At 36.1% G+C, this 20940-nt stretch overlaps 9 protein-coding genes across 9 annotated transcripts; 6 read left to right on the top strand and 3 right to left on the bottom strand.

The window, feature by feature from the left end:
* Positions 560–2242, bottom strand: BMR1_01G01520 (conserved Plasmodium membrane protein, unknown function; the record flags this gene model as incomplete). The annotated part of the gene is made up of 3 exons (XM_012791920.1): positions 560–1731; positions 1817–2017; positions 2038–2242. 3 exons carry the CDS (start codon positions 2240–2242, stop codon positions 560–562), a joined length of 1578 nt encoding a protein of 525 aa, XP_012647374.1.
* On the bottom strand, positions 2458–3300 carry BMR1_01G01515 (hypothetical protein; the record flags this gene model as incomplete). Its single annotated transcript, XM_012791919.1, has 1 exon — positions 2458–3300. One exon carries the CDS (start codon positions 3298–3300, stop codon positions 2458–2460), a length of 843 nt encoding a protein of 280 aa, XP_012647373.1.
* Positions 3301–4495: 1195 nt separating this feature from the next.
* On the top strand, positions 4496–5851 carry BMR1_01G01510 (hypothetical protein; the record flags this gene model as incomplete). Its single annotated transcript, XM_012791918.1, has 1 exon — positions 4496–5851. One exon carries the CDS (start codon positions 4496–4498, stop codon positions 5849–5851), a length of 1356 nt encoding a protein of 451 aa, XP_012647372.1.
* A 788-nt stretch (positions 5852–6639) lies between these two features.
* On the bottom strand, positions 6640–9980 carry BMR1_01G01505 (cleavage and polyadenylation specificity factor subunit 3; the record flags this gene model as incomplete). The annotated part of the gene is made up of 11 exons (XM_021482490.1): positions 6640–6976; positions 7052–7263; positions 7342–7449; positions 7471–7511; positions 7532–7658; positions 7682–8013; positions 8095–8185; positions 8269–8423; positions 8446–8872; positions 9638–9720; positions 9743–9980. The coding sequence occupies 11 exons, from the start codon at positions 9978–9980 to the stop codon at positions 6640–6642; spliced, it is 2151 nt and encodes a 716-aa protein (XP_021337395.1).
* On the top strand, positions 10199–11033 carry BMR1_01G01500 (conserved protein, unknown function; the record flags this gene model as incomplete). Its single annotated transcript, XM_021482487.1, has 4 exons — positions 10199–10254; positions 10277–10344; positions 10365–10834; positions 10857–11033. The coding sequence occupies 4 exons, from the start codon at positions 10199–10201 to the stop codon at positions 11031–11033; spliced, it is 771 nt and encodes a 256-aa protein (XP_021337394.1).
* A 295-nt stretch (positions 11034–11328) lies between these two features.
* Positions 11329–11562, top strand: BMR1_01G01496 (hypothetical protein; the record flags this gene model as incomplete). The annotated part of the gene is made up of 1 exon (XM_021482483.1): positions 11329–11562. One exon carries the CDS (start codon positions 11329–11331, stop codon positions 11560–11562), a length of 234 nt encoding a protein of 77 aa, XP_021337393.1.
* A 464-nt stretch (positions 11563–12026) lies between these two features.
* On the top strand, positions 12027–14559 carry BMR1_01G01495 (6-phosphogluconolactonase; the record flags this gene model as incomplete). Its single annotated transcript, XM_021482476.1, has 4 exons — positions 12027–12430; positions 12451–14045; positions 14067–14290; positions 14311–14559. 4 exons carry the CDS (start codon positions 12027–12029, stop codon positions 14557–14559), a joined length of 2472 nt encoding a protein of 823 aa, XP_021337392.1.
* Positions 14954–15539, top strand: BMR1_01G01490 (CAX-interacting protein 4; the record flags this gene model as incomplete). The annotated part of the gene is made up of 2 exons (XM_012791914.1): positions 14954–15049; positions 15072–15539. 2 exons carry the CDS (start codon positions 14954–14956, stop codon positions 15537–15539), a joined length of 564 nt encoding a protein of 187 aa, XP_012647368.1.
* Positions 16478–20671, top strand: BMR1_01G01485 (ATP-dependent RNA helicase DDX46/PRP5; the record flags this gene model as incomplete). The annotated part of the gene is made up of 2 exons (XM_021482463.1): positions 16478–19361; positions 20169–20671. The coding sequence occupies 2 exons, from the start codon at positions 16478–16480 to the stop codon at positions 20669–20671; spliced, it is 3387 nt and encodes a 1128-aa protein (XP_021337391.1).

The raw sequence follows: 20940 nt of genomic DNA, 5'->3' as shown, positions 1-20940 counted from the left end.
ATAAATAAATAAGGTTTTGGTCATTTATATTTGTGGCAAACTATTCTAAATTATATATATATATTGCAACTAATTCGTAACATCAAGTATTTATCTATTTACATTCGTTCCTCTATAATAGTTTAATATACAAAGATTATGATAAATATTCAATTATGTTTTCAAAAAATCAAGCATAAAATATTTATTGCAATAGTTCGTTTGTCGAATATGCCATGATGTTTATTACATGATATATTGATGCCTATTACAATCTTTAAATTAGTGTCAATTAGTTCTTGTAATGACAGGTTTTAGGTTACGTTTCAAATTACTACCAAGTATCCATTCAATTGATAGTTGTATAGAAAAATATGTTAAACAGGTATGTGGAGCATTTGATGATTCATTAACCATTTCTGAATAGATAAGAGATTTGAGTTTGTAAATAGCACCTAATGTAAGTTCAATTGATATTTCTTTACAAAATTATTGCCTAAATGGCTTTATAATTGCAATTGCAAGTGTTAAATCGGTAATCAATTGATTTACAGTGTATTAGTTAATTATATAAGCGAATTCAGTTAGGTATCTGAGTCAATAGCCCCTTCGGTGTAACAGGATGGAATAGTTTGGCGATAAAAATATCAAGTGTCAAATTACAACTCAAATTGATGAGTAGATATAAGTGTTGGTCCCATATGAACATTTGGGAAAATACAGGTCTCAAAGCAATGTGCTTAAAGGTTGTAATTAAGGCAGGCTTCATAAGAAACACCGCAAACACTTTCCGATACCTACGATACGATTTTAGTTGGTGATACAACTTTGCCGCCTCCATGCCTACCAATTCATCCCCAATCCGAGAGTTGATAATGGCCCAGTTGAAGTTTATTGCCATCAAAATTATAACAAACACTACAGCGTGCAATACAAATCGACTTAGAGCTGCACTGTATAAGATAACTTCCAATACTCCCAAGTACAAGCTAGCTATACAAACGAATATGATCAATTGGTGTTCTACGTGAGTGAGAGTTTGCCGTATAATTTGCCAACCCAAAGCCAATACAACTAGGATAAACAGATTAAACACCTCCTGTATTTTCATCAAAATGTTGGAAGCATAATATAAGCCCATGGAATTATAGTTTGAGGTCTTGATAGTGTTGAAGTTTATATAATCCATGAACATATACACAGAACAAAGTAGAAAATTTGCTGTTATTAAGTAGTGGACCAGTTTAGATGCAGGAGTATATTTAAACAATAGAAAGCCGTATCCTATGGCCACTAGTAAATTAAGGATTGCAAAAAGCAGTATCACATTATCCACGTAATATAAATCGCTGGATTGCCTAACCTTAGCTATATCAGTTTCACCATCATTTGAGTAACATACTTTGCCTGATAGGCTCAATAAATGTTTATCAGGGTTATAAATGAAAACAACATATCTATCCAACTTGTCCACGTGTATTGCCTTCTTAATCCTCTCATTGGTATGTAATATAGGTACCTTTAATATACAAGTCAAGTGCGGGTGAAATACAAATCCTAATTCGTTATTAGCAGGTTGGATCAAATCTTCAGGGTTCGATTCGATGTAATTTGTCCATTGGAAGAAGTCCATTACAATCAAGTAAGTGTTTGGAATTGGTTTGCCATCACCAATTTTCTCACCCGAATAAATATTATCTTCTGAATTGAATGATGGCAACCATTTACTAGATAAATCAATTTGAATCGAACCTAAATTAATTTTGGTATACAAGTTACATATATACAGAGATCGTAAGATCTATTTAAGGTAATGTAGAATTAAATGCTGACTTACTGGGGTGATTTATTAAGGAAGGGTGAATAATAGGTCGATTCAACTCCTTCTTGCTCATAATTTGATTCAAGTTGTCGTATTCATAAGAAAAAATAGTGGGTTTCGATTGTGGCAGAGATCCCTTGTAATCAACAAATCTTGAGGCCGCCCTATTGTTAAAAGTCTTGTAAAAATCAACGCATACGTCAATTTCTATTGTACCTAAGTGAAGAGAGTAATACCTCCTTGGGATAAACCGAAAAAAATGTTAGGAGACATTATTTGGCCCAAGTATGATGCTGCAGTAGGGATGTTGCAAAGGTGGTATCTGTAACCACCATCCAAAATCAACGCATTTCTTGCTTTAAACTCATAGCACAAATAATTTTTTGCATTGGCTATGGTAATAGCCCAGAACATCAAAATTTGCCTGTAAGATAGGTTCATCAGGCATGTGTCCCAATAAATACCAACAAGTACCACGCCCTAGCAGTATATCTATTTATATCTAAAAAAAGTAATATTCTGAAACCCTAAAAATACATACTACATGCACATCTCATTGCAAACTATCAAACGCTGTACTGTCGCTAATTATCTACAAAATTAGTCTAGCATGTATCGTATTATATATTATATTTTTAATTATATGTTACAAATGATTAATATTCGCCAATGGCGGTAGTATCCTTTGGTAATTTAACTGTTAGTATGCCATCCCTATACCTTGCAGTAATGGAATTGGAAATTACACCAGGGGGAATGGTCAAAGTGCTGGAGTAGGACATGGCAGACCTGGAACATGTGCGCAAATTACCCTGAACATTTTCTCCATTACTCTTAGCCATAGCTACGATTTCTAAATACTTCCCGTTTACATTAACAGAAATATCACCCTTGCTATAGCCGGGAAACTCAGTCTTGATTACATATGAATCCCCATAATCCTCAAAATCCTGATTGTGCGATAAAAAAAAGTCGCCCGTATTAGTCCGAAATGTTTTAAAGTTTGGAAATATTGCAGATGATCCAAACGTGCCTAATTGGCTTTTTAAAGGTCTAAATGTGCAACTTCTATTGATACTACTAATTGGTTCATTGATCCCATCCAACCTCTCCTTTGAATTCAGATGTTCTACATTGTGGTTGAGCATAGATGAGTTGCTTGAAGCCGAGTAGTAACTAGTAGAACTGTCTTTGAGAAATCGATTACCGAGTCTACCAAAAACATTTGTAAATACATCTTCAACTGAATAGTCCAAGGTGTCGTACATGTGATCTTGTTGTTGAGATGCAGAATCCGAGCTGCTTACAAAATTTGAAACTTCATTTCTGGTAATATCTGGCATTTCTGAACTACAATGTGAACGTAAATTGTTTGATGGATCTGAGTGTTCAGCTAGTCCAGTGAAAAGAATATGGTCACTGTCCAACGATTTTTGAGAATATCTCTGTTCATTTTGATTAAGCGATGTTCCAGGATTTTTTGAACCTGTATTGCTCATTTGTGTATTAACTATGTAAATAATCTATGTATGTCGGCATCAATGAATGCCGGACTAGTATTATGTGGTGTAATAATAATAGGGGTGAATGGCAAGAATATTCATGAAGAGAAATTTGAAGGAATTTTCACCAACCAAGCAGCAATCATTCATGCAAATTTATTTAGACATTTCTTATATATTACTTACTAAATATTACCTCAAACTACTGCCACCAACTGCTCCTACAACACACGTCCCTCAAGACTAACCCGCCACGTAACCCTTTGTTAATTTACTCGGAGGTAGTGGACTTCCAAGCCTAATCTTAAATATCAAATTCATAAATTTATAAAATGTCAGAACCCATAAACGTAGCTAAGGACGATTTGCCTATTTACTATGCGAGAAATAGCCCGTTTTCGTACCTCCCAATCCCGTACGGTCTTAGGATTAGTTATGTAGAACATAAATACATTCCATTCATCGCGAATTAGCCATGGCAACATGCTGGGCAGTAGGAAAATACAAAGTTACAACGGGGAAAAATGCATGAATTAAACATATAAAGTTAGGTGATTTTGATAAGAGGGGAACAGTAATGATACGTGCATATGTAGGTAGAGCTATAGGTGATGAGGAAATGTGGCATTATAATGAAGTTAGCGTGAAAGGTATTATAGGTAGGAGGTACATACCTATATATAGATAACAAGGCTATAGAGAGTAAGATAAATGATAGAAAAGTGTATTTAGATTAAGCCATTCTGGGAAATGCAATGATGTGATCAAAGTGGTACAGGGTAGAAGACAGAAGGTCACACAAAATCATATTGGCAGAAGGGCAGAATCTAAATAGTTAGACAACAAATAAACTTGAACAAATGAATGAAATATGTAACTTCGTGACTTAAAATATCTAACAGGTGGGAACGATAGAGAATGACACTAAGACAAGGATAACATATACACATAAAAGAGACGTTGCATATCACTAAATACAATAAAGCCTTCATTTTGAATGTATACCAACCAGCAAAGATGACAATTATGGGTATATAGCATTGTTTTAAAGTGTCCAATGAACAAGGACGATGTCAGACATCAAAATGGTCGCTAAATGCGATTTAAGTGGGGATGGTGCTGTATATGTGGGGCCATACACTATTATTCATTCCCAACGCAACTCAATCTCAGAGTAGTAATGGTTATGATAATGTTTAATTTTCTCGAAATCTCGAGGGTTTTTACCACTCTTACCATACTATCTTGCATTTTTTCATATGTAAGTGCCAGTAGTCCCTCATATTGTGATGCCCCTTCTGGCTTCACCGTTATTAATGTTACAAGTCTTTTAGATGGCACACCTCTCCCAATTGGAATTACTCTTGAAACGGATAAATCAGGTTATAATTATTTTACTGTTGACCGCACGCTTCCTCAATATAAGAAAGTTGGCTTCTGTTTGAACGGATACTTAGACACGTTTGATACTCCTAAAGTACAAACAATCTTACACAAAAAATTCGAAGATTCGGTATACGTTTCCTATATTGACAAATTTGTAACAAACGTAGACGGAAATGCCCCTATTTGTACTTTGACACATGCCTACTCATTGTATGGTGGTGATATCACTTCTGCTCTACCTCCTTTCACGGTTAGGAAGATTAGCGATGGATTTTTATCTCGATTGAACGAGAGAAAACAATTGAGCTCTATTTGTTCTACTGCATGCGGAGGTTTGGTTGATGTTGTAGGTGGTAACTATCCTAAAGGCTCTGATATCGTTCCCCACAGTGAAAGTGTTGACAAGGTTAAATTCTCCGATGTATTGGTTAAATCATTGACTTTGAAGTGCGGGGATCATACTTTCTATAATTTTGACAGGGATCAATTTGCATACATGTATTTGTTTGAACATGATGGTGCTAAATACGCTGCTTTGTCCAGACTCACTCCAACTATGATAGAAGTTGCTGTTATGTGTAAATACGGCAATGGCGTTGAAGAAAAGTTGTTGTATGACAATGATAGTGAATTCCAGCAGGCAGTACTGAAACTTGTACCAATTAACATCTTTATTGAAAATACAAGTTCCATGCCACATGGGGCTAGTATGACTAAATTGGATGAAAATATTGATGAAATTGCCATAAACAGATTTGTTTTGCGTTACCCATACGTTTTGTTGCCAGGCCTTGCTGTTGACATTGGTAAGGGAAACGCCGACACTATATGGATTGTTAAACCAAGTGAGGAAGATTCCGAAGTCAAGTACTTTGTTGTTTTTGGTGTAAAAGGCGAAATTGATAGTGTCGATGATATCAAGTTTATCAGTGCCTATTATGTGAATAAGGAAAATGTTACTGTTAACATTTCCAACAGATTCATTCTTGGACCAAATATCAGTAGAGCGTCTACGCCTGTATATTCCCACTATTCTAAACTGTATCCTCCACGATACAAAATAGACTACAAGTTTTCAGGGGTATTCTCGCCTCTATCCTATGTAGTTGCGGGGAATTCTCAGGGTTCCGATGATGTCAGTGTGGAAAAGGCCGTAGCCTAAGACTCAGTTTATCATTACATTAAAACATTATCTTCAAGATAATCAAATATATATACATATATTATCTCAATTGTTCATAATCCTAGTTTACCCTTACGGCATTTGGCTATTTGCACGCTTAGTTCTGGAGTAGTTTTCAGGCTCTCAGGTGGTGGTGTTATAATTGGTTGTTTATAATTTCCTGGATTTTAACTTTATGATCTACCTGTGAAAATTGATAATCTATAGTTTAATTTACCAAAACTCCTAAGATTGACAATTACTCAATTACTTTGTGTATCGTTAAATAGATTTATTCACTTGATTACAACTAATTTTATTCCAGAACTTACTACAATCCCAATAGGCTAACTATAGCACATGTAAGCAGTCATGAAATATCACACTAGCAGTTTCTACAGCTTACCAATAATGAGTGATTAATAATTAAACAATAATCTAATGTTTAATACTATATCAACGGATTCTGTAAGCCAAAATAATTATTACACGATATGTAATCTCCACACCATAAGTAGGCGTAAGTAATTTTATTGGAGAAAATAGAAATGATTGGTGCCTTGGTTATTAAAAGGATTTTTTTATTTAACCCCTTTTATTGGAAACCTTATAACCACACACCACCTGTGGCTGACTAACCAAATGAACCACTTATTAAATCATTCAAAATATAGATTCTAAACTATATAATCATGATAACTGGTAGCTAAAATGTTTGTTGGTCAGCCTAGCATGATTTTTGCAATACAAAGTGATCTACAGAATTGATGAAATAACTATTAATATCACTAGAGAGACACAGGTAGTAGTGCCATTTGAACACGCTTCAAAACACCCAAAATGCGATCTTTAGTCTCCAAATCGTCGCAAATTACCTTACGATCTGATATGTTTATGGCGCATATGATAGAGGTCCCAGATGCTATGTCGGTGATTTCCACAATTATCAACGATTTAGGGTCGGGTAACGAATTGGTGTCTATAGTAAACCAGTAGTCTTTTTTGACTGCGATACTTTCAATGTAGCTGTTTGGGTCGATAAATTTCTCATCAATGGTGTAGAGGGTGCCAAACATTTCGGAGAGGTAGATTAATACGGTTTTGAAGAATTTGTCATAGTCAATCCTGAATTAATTAATTGATTATAGAATAAATAAGCTCATGCTTTGTTCGTTTGTATATCAATGTTATAATACTTACCTACTGTCTAATGAGGGCCGTGTCAGCCTGTTTATACCCATGGCTGCGATTGTGGTAACGTCGGCGATCATATCAGATAGAGGATTTGATTTAAATGTCAATTTTAGCGTGTTATCGATAATAGTCGCCTTCACCCTTTCGCAAATAATCAAACATTCAGTTCCATCAATATTCAGATCTTCCAAACTCTCAAATATCGTATCCAATGAAGACTATATTATTGATATCATATTGGGTATTTTATTTTATTTGTGAAATAAAACAATGAAATGTAAATTTAAAGTGCTAACCCTAAGCTGTGCCATTGAGTAGGGAAATTCTACGGATAATTCTTCCTCTACAAAACAAGTGTCACTAAAATATTCTGGCAATTCACTCTTGTACATAACCCTTTTTATCTACATAAATTTAGCCCTTACATCTCCTGAACACAGAACGGTAGCTTCCACTGTTTTGCCTTCTAAGTGATTTATTGTTTACCTTCACATAGGGCTGGTAATTCCTTGGCCAATTTTCCGACTGCCAATAGCCTAGATTCTCTCTTGAAATTGAATGTTACTGATTGGAGAATTTCAGGCATAAAAACTGATAGATTAGGTCTATCTTCCTATGTATAACTTGAACTTATACCAACAATTTATCATGCAATCTCTTCATCTCCTTCCTTTCCCCGTGTACTAGTAAGACATTTGGCACCTGCAAATTGTCTATAAAATCCCTAGTCTGATTATAATCCGCATGTGCGCTGAAACTGATTTGCTCAATGAAACAACGTCTCTTGATTATATTGTCTTCCAATTTGATGACATCCGGCTCCTTCTTTAACTCATCCGCCAAAGTCCCTTTGACAGTATAACCCGTAAGTATTACACCGTTTCGATTGTCCGGAGCTATTATTTCAAATACATCTCTTGATGGACCCCCTTGAAGCATTCCAGGAGATGTCATAATTACACATGGCGCTAAGAATTAGTTTATTGTAATAAAGTTTTAAATTAAATTTTAAATTAAACATTAAAATATAATACACATGTATGACGTACCATCCCTTAAAAGATGACTCCTAACCGAATCCACAGTTGGCGCGTATTTGATGTGGGTGAAATGGTATGGATTCTCTCCTTGTTGCACACGCTATGTCAGTCTTTACTAGTAAACTAATTTATATTTGAAATTAAATTTTACAAATATAAATTAAATGAAATATAGCAACTTACCCTCTTGATATGCTCGCCGCAAACGCCTATAAACGTCTCGTAAACCTTTAATGCCTTAGATGACAATGGGCTAATGTAAAAAATAGGTACTCTATGCAATCTCCTATTGGCCTTCCAGTATTCTTCCAAAATTAACAAGATTTCTTGAGCACGGCCTAAATATCAATTGCAACTTACCTAATGCAAAAACAGGTAATAAACACTTTCCCCCATTATCGACTGCATTTAATATGCTTCTGATTAAACGAGTTTCCCGTTGCGTCCTCTCGTCATGTATACGAGTGCCATATGTGCTCTCACAAATCAACAAATGCACATCTATTGGAGGTATCTCTGCCTTAGGTACATGTCTATCCTGCTCGCTAGAGTAATCACCAGTATATAACACCCTTATACCCCCTATTTCCACCATAAACATGCATGCACCAAGAACGTGGCCAGCACCATAACAAGTGAGTTTTATGCCATCAATTTCAATCTCCTCATGAAAGTCTATGGTTCGTATCATTTCGAATGCCTTTTTAACATCTTCTGAATTGAATAGGCCGCTGCCAGTGATCAATTCATCCATTGCATATCCCTCTTCTCCAATCTTAGTTTGACCCTAAGTTACTCTAGTAATATAAACAGAAGGAAGAGTGAATGTACCGGAACGAATGGATAGAATTGGGTTTGTTTGTTTATATATACATTTTTTTAAATATTTTATATTCACACACAACAATTGTATGTATGGGCAAATCTGTTCATATTATATAGAAAATGTGTAATGTATTAATTATAATGTAAACTCAGAGCTATATCATAAGTACAATTTAAAACTATTTATCATTTCATAATTAGAACTGACTGTAGTGCACTGTAAATAAATAACTATTAAGTGTGAAATTTCATACTCCATGACAATAAAATGTCATTAAAAATATTTATACCTCATATATACTGTAGACAGTCATTTCCAAAGTTCATTTGGTTCATATATACATAACATGTTGATATTTATCTGAGATTGATGTGACGTACATTAAAAACTTCTTAAAACACTTTGCCCAAACAAAAAATACATAATCATATTCAAAACTATCCCAGTAGGATAGTTAAATACGCTTTAAAAGACACATGGCTTATACAGGTAAATAGTTGCTGGGCAATGTTATTCATTCACGATATATATGGTAAATGATTATATTGCTCATATTTGTGAAAACCATACCAATACATCAAACTAGTTGTGATATCACTTACAAACAATTCGTTTAATATTAAATGGATATTTAAAAAATACTTGTCCCATAGGTAATATTTACTTTTATGATTTAATTTATGAAATTCCACTATTTCCACTCATTCCATTTGGTAACATTCTCACCTGGAGTGTTTTGCCCATTTTCTCATAATCTGCCCACATTAGCCTGCAAATCACACGAGTAGGCTCAGTCATCACTATAGTGCCTAAATTAACCCAAAAAAATACCCTTAAAACTGGTTTTACCAACAAGATATGGTACGGCTCCACAATGATCCAGATGGAAATGGGTAACTAGACACAAATTGACCTTTTCAATCGATATTGCTTCAAAAACTGGTAGAGCTCCTACGCCTGAAAGGGCAGGATGAAGCCCACAATCAAACATAACTTGTTTTCCCTCGTGTTCTAGAATCACGCAGGATCGACCGACCTCACAGCCAGCACCAAGAACTACAACTTTCATTTTATACAGGCAATTATAACAAAAAAATTATACAACAATCAATTCTAGACTCAAACCTATTAGTGATTACTAGTATCCTTGGGACCCATGACCATTGGTTGTAGGGCATTCACTACTATATTAATCCTATAAATCACATTTTAATATTTTATGGATCATAATTTTACACATTAAAGATACTGTAAAAGTATATATTGAAACATAATTGTGATAGTGCTATGGAAGACAATGACTTCTATAGCAGGTCACAAAAGGTACTTCATCTAGCTGAAAGGTATTACTGTCAATTCATTCAGGAAAGTCAGATTAAAGAAGACCTCAGAAGCAATAGAACTGATATTTAATTTTTCAGAAATCTGTCTAGGTAAAATAACGGTGACGTAGATAACCAGGAATATGCACTATGCATTGATACCGCAAGTAAAGCTGTAAAATATGGAACAATTGATGATATAAGCATTTCAGAAGTTTATATTGAAAAATTATTAACATTTTTCCATAGATTACACGATTCAATAGAAGTATCCAACGAGATGATCTCTCTGCACAAACTGCTAATACTTGCGATAAAATGGTCAAAAAAAGTATATGAAAAGGGCGATCCTAGACTACATGAGGTGGCTGGAATTTGTTCGCTAACTTTAAATAAATTTATGGCAGCCCAAAAACACTTGATTTACTCGCAAAATATGGAGAAACTCACTGAGGTTATCCTGCGGTGGATGGAACAAGCTCCTGAGTTCGAACGGCCCTTTTTTTGCCTACGAACAACACTACTTATTCTCCAATTATCAACTGCTGAACTAGCTGAACAATTTGTTTCATCCATGCCATTCAACTTGGACGCTGTTGATGTAAGCTGGATGATTAATTTAGACTCCTTTACCGGTGCAACTATCGTACCTGCTAACTAAAAGCCTAGAAACGGCGAAAACAGATCCAGAATTGGGGAAGAGTCTGTTCAACAAAGTGGCATATGACTATCGCTTAGTCCTTCAGGCAGATTCAGAACTTAATGATCTGGTGCAATCGATTAAGAATGAGAAATTTTAATCTGCTATTTGTTGATTTTTTTCTTTGTTGATTAATTTCTGATGTATTAAGCTTATTTGATATATAATAGTTGGCAATATGTGCTATTAGTTGTTGATGCCAAATACAATAAGGTCACAATGTCTGTGCATAGCATATATTTTATGTTATTATAGGTATGTAGGTTATGAGTTATTAAAGCTAGACGATTACGGAAGGCAAAAAATAAAAAGTAGGGCTAGTTGGCTGTTTCCTAAGTTGTAATTAGTAGAAACAGCTAATCGTTTGATAGAACGTATTACAATTAATCCAAGACATGCTGATGGAATCCTATAGTACTCGCATGTTTGGAGGCTTTGCAGCATCATTGCTCTTTGTCCCTGCCTCCATTATGCTAATTTTGCCCACTGCCATGAAGTTTTTCGGCGTTACGGCAATTAAAGCGGCAGCAGCCAGTGCAACCATAGCCACCTTAGTGGCTCTGGGCATAACTCTCAGCTATACATTTCTAGCTTACAATGATATAGACAAATCAGGGAAAAATGAGTAGTGATATAACGGCTATATTATTCACTAATACTAAAATATGATACTAATGTCGTAGACACGTTCGGAACCTATAAATGCGTGAACTAATATGTAACAAATGAAGTTTGATATATAATTTTACGACTAACATAAGTAGCAAATGGAAAGTTCTTCGAACATTTATGCCTAATCTATATAAGTTGTCCAATCACTTATTATGTGGGGGAATGCATACTATTAATGATGTTATTAATGTATTTTTAGACTAATAATCTTTCATCACACTGCCAGTATCCATAGTTACAACAGTCGCCTGTGTAAATTATTGAGCACGCATATTCTAGTTGAAAAAGAACAAAAATTGAACAACATATATAGACTAGGTCTAAAATGGCACTGTATCATTAACTATTGGTTTATCGCACATATAATTTATTAATTAGTAAGCTTTTACTGTACAAATATTTTCCGCGGAAACTGTGTGGTATGGACGTCATACGAAAGACAAACTTGTCCAGGTATAAATCTCACAGTTTCATCACCTGGCTCAATACTTATTGCTCAAGTGAGATCAGGGATATTTTTAAACTCAAAGATTCGAGTTATGTACCAGGGCCGCTTCAGTACCTAGGAAACTCAGATGGGAAGATTACCCCCCCGTATATCCTCAGATGCAATACAGAGGATGGGTTTATCGAGGCATCTGCTAATTTGTTGCTATATAAAATAACGGAAAAACTAAATGAATCACACGATTCTATAGCACTGATTGGATTTAGTGGTGGAATTACTCCACTGAAGATTTTTGAACGTCTTGCCGAACTGCAAGATTTGACTATTGACACTAGCAGACTTTACATTTTCATAGTGGATGAAAGGTATACCAAAAAGTAAGTATTTGTTAACTTAGTGCCAGCGATTCTAATTGTGAAATGGTCAGACGCACGTTGATTTCAATTTGGCAAATACCTGAAAGTAATGTTATATTTCCAGACTTAAATCTACCCATTGATGAATGTATAGCGGATTATCAGCTCAGGCTGGGTAAAATACTTCAAATTACTACTCCATACTTTGTTACTTTGGGTCTAGGGAATGATGGTCATATTGGGGGGTTATTTCCTGAATATATTCAAAATTTCACCACACAACAACTTATCAGTGATACACAATTAGTAATTAAAACTGAAACAAGCCAGTTTACCTGTAATCAAAGACTTACAGTGACATTACCAGTACTTATGAGCGCCAAAACTAAGATTTTTTTCATAAAGGGGGAGAAAAAGTACGAATGCTGGAAGGAAATGATTGACACAGGACTTAGTATTGTTAGATATCCCGCGACATATTTGTTCACTAAACCCGGATGTATTTGTGTATTCGACTCTAGCGGTTGTAAATTGCAGTCTGTTTATTCTAATTATTCAGACGATGATTTCTTATCAGTTGTGATATTTGGCTCAAATGGTGATCTGTCAAGGCGTCGTTTATTTCCCGCATTATTTCATTTGTTCTACTGTGGATTATTGCCTTCAAATTTCAAAATTATATGTGCCACTAGATCCAGAATTTCCTTTGATGACTACTTTTTCATAATTTCTAACGATATTTTCTCCTCAATCCTTACCAACATTTACATGTGCAATCCAGCAATCAGGTTTGATTTCCCTACTTCTATAGATGCATTTAAGCAACACTGTTCTATTGTAAAACTGGTTTATGACGGAACTCATGTTAAAAAGTTGCAAGACAAACTTGAGGAATTTGAAAAAGGTTATAAGGCAAAAAGGTTGTTTTACTTGGCAACTCCAAGCAGCGCTTACAAGTCCATATTGGATTTAATTAATAAAGTACATCCAAATAGCACTAACAGCAATCGTGTGATGCTGGAAAAGCCATTTGGTACAGGTTTGAGCTCTTGTATCGAATTGACTGGGATGATCAAACAAATGGGAAATGTTAAAGATAACTTTATAGTTGATCATTACATTGGCAAGGCTGTCCTCAAATTCATACTGTCAGTTCGAACATCCAATAATTACAAATATTTATTCAGCAACGAGTATGTAAATAACATTCATATTGAACTGTTGGAAGAGGCATGCGCGGGAAATCGTCCTTATTTTGAGAATTACGGAATTATCCGCGATATGTTACAGAATCATGCAATGATTTTACTCTCATATATAACTATGTCATTGAACTCAGTATATGACAATAGTTCAACTGGAAATGAATCATTTGTTGAAGTAAATAATGTAAATGATAAGTTTCACTTTAACCATGCATTTCCCTTCCATCAGAAGAGATTGGAATTGCTAAAGGCAGTGGAAACCATTTCACTTGATAATGTTGTGGTGGGCCAGTATGTTAGCGATGGTTATATGCCCGGGTTTAAAGATACATTACTTGATCAGAAAAATTCAAAATGTCCAACTTTTTCCACCATAAAGTTGTCTATTAACAATCCCCAATGGCTAGGTGTGCCAATAGTCATCACAGCAGGTAGGATAGTCAATGATTTAGGCAAAGCATTGCGTGAGCGAATTGGAAGGATCACTATGACGTTTAAGTCATCTGATAAATTACAGGCTAATATGCTGAATATTGGTAAGTTGATATTTATGGTTCATCCTAAACCCATGGCTTATTGGGTAGATTTCAGTAATGTCAATGAGCAATCGGCATCACCTGTTGATAATGACTATATGGACCAAGACTTGGAATTCTTTAGCCAATCCATTAACCAGGTACTTACACTTTCACCTAGATACCATTACCAGGAGTTGCATATGAGGATCTAATGAAACCAATTGCTGGTGCCTATGAAAATGTACTACTAAACGCCCTTTGGGGATATAGACATTTGTTCCCAACGATTGAAGAAGTGATTGAGTGTTGGAGAATTTACGACCAAGTCCTAACACAACTGGATGTAAACGGTGTATCCCCTTACGAGTATGTTAGGGGTAGTGATGGGCCTAAGGAGAAGGAGCTGATTCACGGGTGTCTAAAATGATGGTTACAGAGTTCATATGTTTCAATAGTTATAATGACAGAATAAATTTTTTATCTTCATACGGGCTAATTGCGTTTGTCTTTTGTAATTAGTGAATGTTACGCGTGGTATCCCATCTGGAACTACTGTAATTCTTGCTCAGAGTATACCAGGTGTATGTAATACATTACTAGATACTGTAGATATGTACGAATGGTAGTTATTTGTTTTCTAGTATAGTCTATTTGGTCCGATGTGGATATGATTAAACATGTACGGGGCATGGGTTACATGTGATGTTGGACCCCATGATTAGTTGTGTCTCTGTATACAAACTATATTGAATTATCTTCCGTGTTTTAGTGATGTAAGTTTGTTAAGTAACTTGTGTAATTCTTATTTGTATTGTAGTGCTATGGTTCCTAAAAATCCCAGCATCCAACCTAAAATCCGTATGCCCGCGGACAATGTAATTTCCATATCGGATTCCCTAAAGGCAAGCGAGATATGGGTAAGTGTCAATTTTTATTAAGAAAAAAGCTGTCGGTTATGACCCTTATCACCGTAAAAGCAAGGAGGGGGATCCAAAGGATACTTTCACAATGAATGCTAAAGCGAATGAGTTGTTCGCCAGAGCAAGAATTCTCGGGAATATCCCAGAATCAACTCCTGGAGCTTGCCCAAAATGTGGACAAATTGGACATTTATCCTTCCAATGTCGTAACTATCTTTTACCCCCCGAACAACTCCAAAGTTTAATACCTAAATCAAATGACCGTTCAGAGGCCGCAGGTGATGGATTGGGGAAGGGTAAAAAAAGGAAACGACACAAAGATGATTCCGATGAAGATTTTCACAGGCGCCACAGCCACAGAAATCACCGTATGGATAAAGATAAGGAAAGGCGCCGCCAAGGCAGAGATTTGGGCAAATATAGTGATAAAAGCGGGGGTCAAGATAGGAATCGCGATAGGCATAGAAAAGATGATAAGAGAAGATGAAAATGTCAATGATAGGGGAAGGAATAGGGTCTAGGGTATAGATGGATGGCAGTATAGAATGTATTAACCGTTAACTCATTAAAGAATACAAAAAAGGGCACTGATGAACGTAGAAATTCAGCTAAAATGTTTGTAAATTTGACCAACAATGCACCAATTTGGATATATATTGATCGTTATATAGGAAATTTCCAATAACACATTCCAAATTAGATTGTATTTCTTCTCCGTATATGATACGGGTGGAAAGTATTTTGAGTTTTGTAGATAATATGTTAATTTAATGTATATTATGGGCAATTTGGTAAGGTAGTGTATATTTATTTTATATATTGTAATATTAAATGAGCTGAGTAATTACTGTGAATTTGTGTTCTATTAGTCGTATATTAGGGCAATTAAACATATATTTGGGTGTGGGATTCGACTTTGTCCATGTAAATTTTAAGCATTAATGGTGAATAGATAGCCAATATATGATATTGATATATTAATGTATTTGTAATAATTAAAAATTATGAATTTAAAAATGGAGTCCATGTACTAATATTTAAGTGTCACGAATTTTTATGTATATTTATTAATTACTTAGTGTTTGTGTCATAAGTGATTAGTATAATAATATATATGCGTGATATAAACCTCAACATATACATACTGAGAATGAAGATAACAGGTCGGTTAACTGTAGTGTTGGTGTACCACTATAATTAGTAGTTGACAATTTGGCACATACCTATATAATACTAATAACTTATTTTTGCAACTAAATAACTGTTGTAAAATGGGCAATTGCTGGAAGTTCTAAGTTCCAGATACCAAATGCCTAAATTGTTCAAAATGAACTCATAAGTATCGCGGTAGCGATCATAACAATAATATCCCATTGATTGCACTATTAATCACAGTAAAATATACTTGTAATTAGTATATATATAATGTCCAGCGACTCAAGGAGCTCCAAAACCTACAGTGACACCGATTCTGGTAGCGACATTGACCGCAGACACAGCCATCGCAACCACAGCTACAACCCCAGTTATGGTAGTAGCCATAATCATGGACAAAGCAAGAGTGGGAGATCAAGAAGTCACTCTAAGGGTCATTCCAGACACAGACGTAGCCATAGACATCGTGACCACAGGCATAGATCAAGGAGCCATTCGAGACATGGACGTCGAAGCCATGGGAGCCGAGATAGAGACCGTGATAAAGGCCATAAATCTCGCAGGCATAAAAGCAGGTCTAGAACCCGTCACCACAGAGATCGCTCTCTTAGTCTTGATCATCACTCTAGCCGTCCAGATTCTAGCAAATCTTCCAGTCATCTAAGCAAGTACCGAGATTCTGAACGATACAAGCACTCAGATAGAGACAGGTATAGGGATGAAGGTAATGATAGAGATCGCTATAAAAGCGGACCAAAAGATGATATTAGGAAGGAAGATTCTGTGTCAGATACAAATCAAAACTATATTATCGGGGATAGTCAATCGTCTGAATTATTGGCAAAAAGGGCCCGACTGGCAAAATTTCAGCAATTACAATTAGAAATGACAGTAGAACCATCAGTGGAAACAAGTGATGTTAAAGTTCCAGAAAAGAAAAGAATATGGAGTAGAGTTAAGTCGTTCTTTTCCCGTAAAGATGGGGATTCTGGCGATGCGAATGAAATGACAAATGCTGATGCATGCGAAAATAACATTGATACTGATGAATCAATAAACATATCAAAGTTTGAATCCCTCCGAATCATCGACAATAAATCCCTTCATAATTCCAATGAAAAGACGTTACAATATGTGTGCGACGATGAGCAACTACTTAAGGATTTTGAAATTGCAGCCAAAGAGGATGAGGAAGATCCTCTTGACGCCTATATGGCAACGCTAAACATCCCAGAAAGTACCAAACCCAAGCAAGTTTCCGTCTCCTGGGAAGATATCCAATGTATGATCGCAAATAATGTTGTAGAAGATGATAAGTCGCGGCACAATCAACCCGTCCCACAATCACCCAGATGCAACACACAAGCAGCGGTGCAAATAGATACTACTGGGGTGGGGGACCAGCACTCTGCGCAAGTTACTGATGATTCTGGCATTGGTAACAGCATTGCCGATGAAAAAATTAATGAAAACGTTGACCCTGGGGAGGATCTATTCATCAAAATGCTGAAGAGGCCTTTGGATGAGGACAAACTAGATAAATCGGACGATGAAGATGACAAGAAGATCATAGAAATACACAAGCAGAGCAAGGTTCAGTTCTATACGGAAATCGCTGGCAAGGTCAGGGCCCAAAAGAAACTTGAGCCCATGGACCCGGCAATAGCCGCCGCCCTCCCTGCCTTTCAAAAGGATTTCTACGTTGAGTGTAAGGAGATAGCTTCATTAGCGGATCACGAGATATCTTCGATACGGAAGACAAACGGTAACATCAAGGTTAGAGGCAAGGGTTGTCCAAGACCAATAATCAACTTTGCACAGTGCGGACTGCCAGACGAGGTACTAAAGATACTAGAGAAGAGAGATTACGAAAACCCCTTTCCCGTTCAAATGCAATGTATTCCCGTCATAATGTCAGGGCGTGATCTTGTAGGTGTGGCACAAACTGGGTCTGGTAAGACCCTTGCTTATCTACTGCCCCTAGTGAGACATGTAATGGCTCAACCAAAGCTGTTGATAGGTGATGGATGCATAGCTCTTGTCATAGTGCCTACTCGTGAGCTTGCAGTGCAAGTCAATAGGGAGGCAATGAAGTTTGCTAAGCCAGTGAAATTGGTGTCTACTGCCGTATATGGTGGAGCGGGTATAGGAGATCAACTAAATGCTCTTAAGCGCGGGAGTCATATAGTAGTGGGTACTCCCGGTAGGTTGATAGACGTACTAACGATTAGCAATGGAAAAGTTACAAATTTAAAGCGCACAACCTTCGTAGTGCTAGACGAGGCTGATAGGATGTTTGATTTGGGCTTTGCCCCCCAGGTCCAAGCCATCATCGATAATACTAGGCCGGATCGTCAAACATGCTTATTCTCCGCTACATTCCCCTCTGCGATTGAGATGTTGGCCAAGAGGATACTAACCAATCCAGTAGAGGTTACGGTGGGTAAAAAGGGTGCAGGGGCCAATAAAGTCGAGCAGCACGTATTAGTAGTTAAGGATGAGAAGGAGAAATTGTTCAAGCTTCTAAAGTTATTAGGAGAGTGGTACGAACATGGTAAAATCATAATATTCGTCAACAAACAGGTGGAAGCTGATAATCTATTTGTGACACTCCTAAAGTATGGCTACCACTCGTACACATTGCATGGAGGGCAGGACCAAACCGACCGTACATTTACATTGCAAGACTTCAAGGATCCGAGAATTAGAAATGGAATCCTAATCTCAACTTCTGTTGCTTCCAGAGGCCTTGATGTTAAACAAGTGGTGCTGGTCATTAATTACAACACACCAGGGCACCTGGAAGATTATATACACCGTGTTGGTAGGACTGGAAGGGCTGGGAATGTGGGAGTAGCGTATACGCTAGTCTTGCCCAGTGATGCGCCCAAAACCCCAGATATAGTTAAGGCCCTAGAATATTCAAACCAGCCAGTTCCACATCAGTTACAATCTCTCTGTGACGCCCACTTGTTGGCTACCGAAACCATAACGAGTATTCCAATGAAAACTGACAAATCAAATAACATTTCTGCTGAAGTTAAGAGAAGGAAACCCAAGCTAAGTGGTGGATTTGGAGGTAAAGGGTACAAATTTGATCAGTCTGAAATGTCGCTTCAGCAGAGGCAAAGGAAGGAGGCCACTAAGGTTGTTGGTAAGTAATTATGCTATTATAAATATGAATTTGGATTAATTGGGAAGAAAATTATTTTTAGTTGTTTTTTGTTCCATAAATGTTTGTTTTTATACTATAAATTCCTACTCAATTTGTTTCCATATTTCATACGCCACAGAGGTATGGCAATATGAGCTCGGGGTTTGCTTTTATACATACAAGTGTAATATTTTATTTGACATACATGGCCAATATGTATAATATGCTAATAGTATATCGTGAATGAATAACATTGCCCAGCAACTATTTACCTGTATAAGCCATGTGTCTTTTAAAGCGTATTTAACTATCCTACTGGGATAGTTTTGAATATGATTATGTATTTTTTGTTTGGGCAAAGTGTTTTAAGAAGTTTTTAATGTACGTCACATCAATCTCAGATAAATATCAACATGTTATGTATATATGAACCAAATGAACTTTGGAAATGACTGTCTACAGTATATATGAGGTATAAATATTTTTAATGACATTTTATTGTCATGGAGTATGAAATTTCACACTTAATAGTTATTTATTTACAGTGCACTACAGTCAGTTCTAATTATGAAATGATAAATAGTTTTAAATTGTACTTATGATATAGCTCTGAGTTTACATTATAATTAATACATTACACATTTTCTATATAATATGAACAGATTTGCCCATACATACAATTGTTGTGTGTGAATATAAAATATTTAAAAAAATGTATATATAAACAAACAAACCCAATTCTATCCATTCGTTCCGGTACATTCACTCTTCCTTCTGTTTAATTCATTTTGTGTAGTTCTAATGTAGATGAGGAGGTGACTGAAGAGGAAAATGCCCGTCTTGAGGAAGACATGACAATAGATGCACCAGAGCCGCCAAGGTCAGTAAAACCAACGCCGCAGCCGAAGCACTATAATTCGGGTCCGGACCCAACAATGTTATACCTGAATGCAAATGCAAGCACTGGTGGCATTATTGTCGACGAATTCCAAATCAACAAATATTCGGAGGCTGTGAGATCCAAAGTGACTAACAGGGATGTATTACTAAGGATATCAGAAGATACTGGCACAAGGTTACAAGTGAAGGGTCATTTCTTGAATCCGAGCGCGCAAAATACGATCGTATACAGTGGATTTGTCACTTCTACATTCGGGTTGAAGCCATTGTATGTGGAAATTAATGGTCCATCCCCGCTTCACATACAGCGTGCCAAGGTTGAGTTGAAGAATCTGATTGATGCCATAAATGAGACTACCCCTCCTACAATTCCGCAATTTAGGACTCCTGGAAAATATTCTGTACTATAGCTGTTGCATATATATATATATACTTGACATTTGTCAGGTATAATTGTCATTTTTTATGAATCTTACGGCATTTTAACATTCGATTTGTCCAAATTTGTGTTAATTTTGCCAATAATAATGATTGTGGCTTTAAAGCCGTTCTCATATATGAATTAGGTTGAATAATTGTGTATGCTAAGTAGACAAATTACAATGGTCAACTTGTACAAATAAATTAAGATGTTTAATTGAGTGGTCAGTTTGACATGTATTGAGCAACAGTTTGTGTG

The sequence above is a fragment of the Babesia microti genome, chromosome I (assembly GCF_000691945.2).
Source record: "Babesia microti strain RI chromosome I, complete genome".
NCBI lineage: Eukaryota > Apicomplexa > Aconoidasida > Piroplasmida > Babesiidae > Babesia > Babesia microti.
Note: the sequence above shows the minus strand (reverse complement) of the source record. Positions and strands in the feature narration are given on the sequence as shown.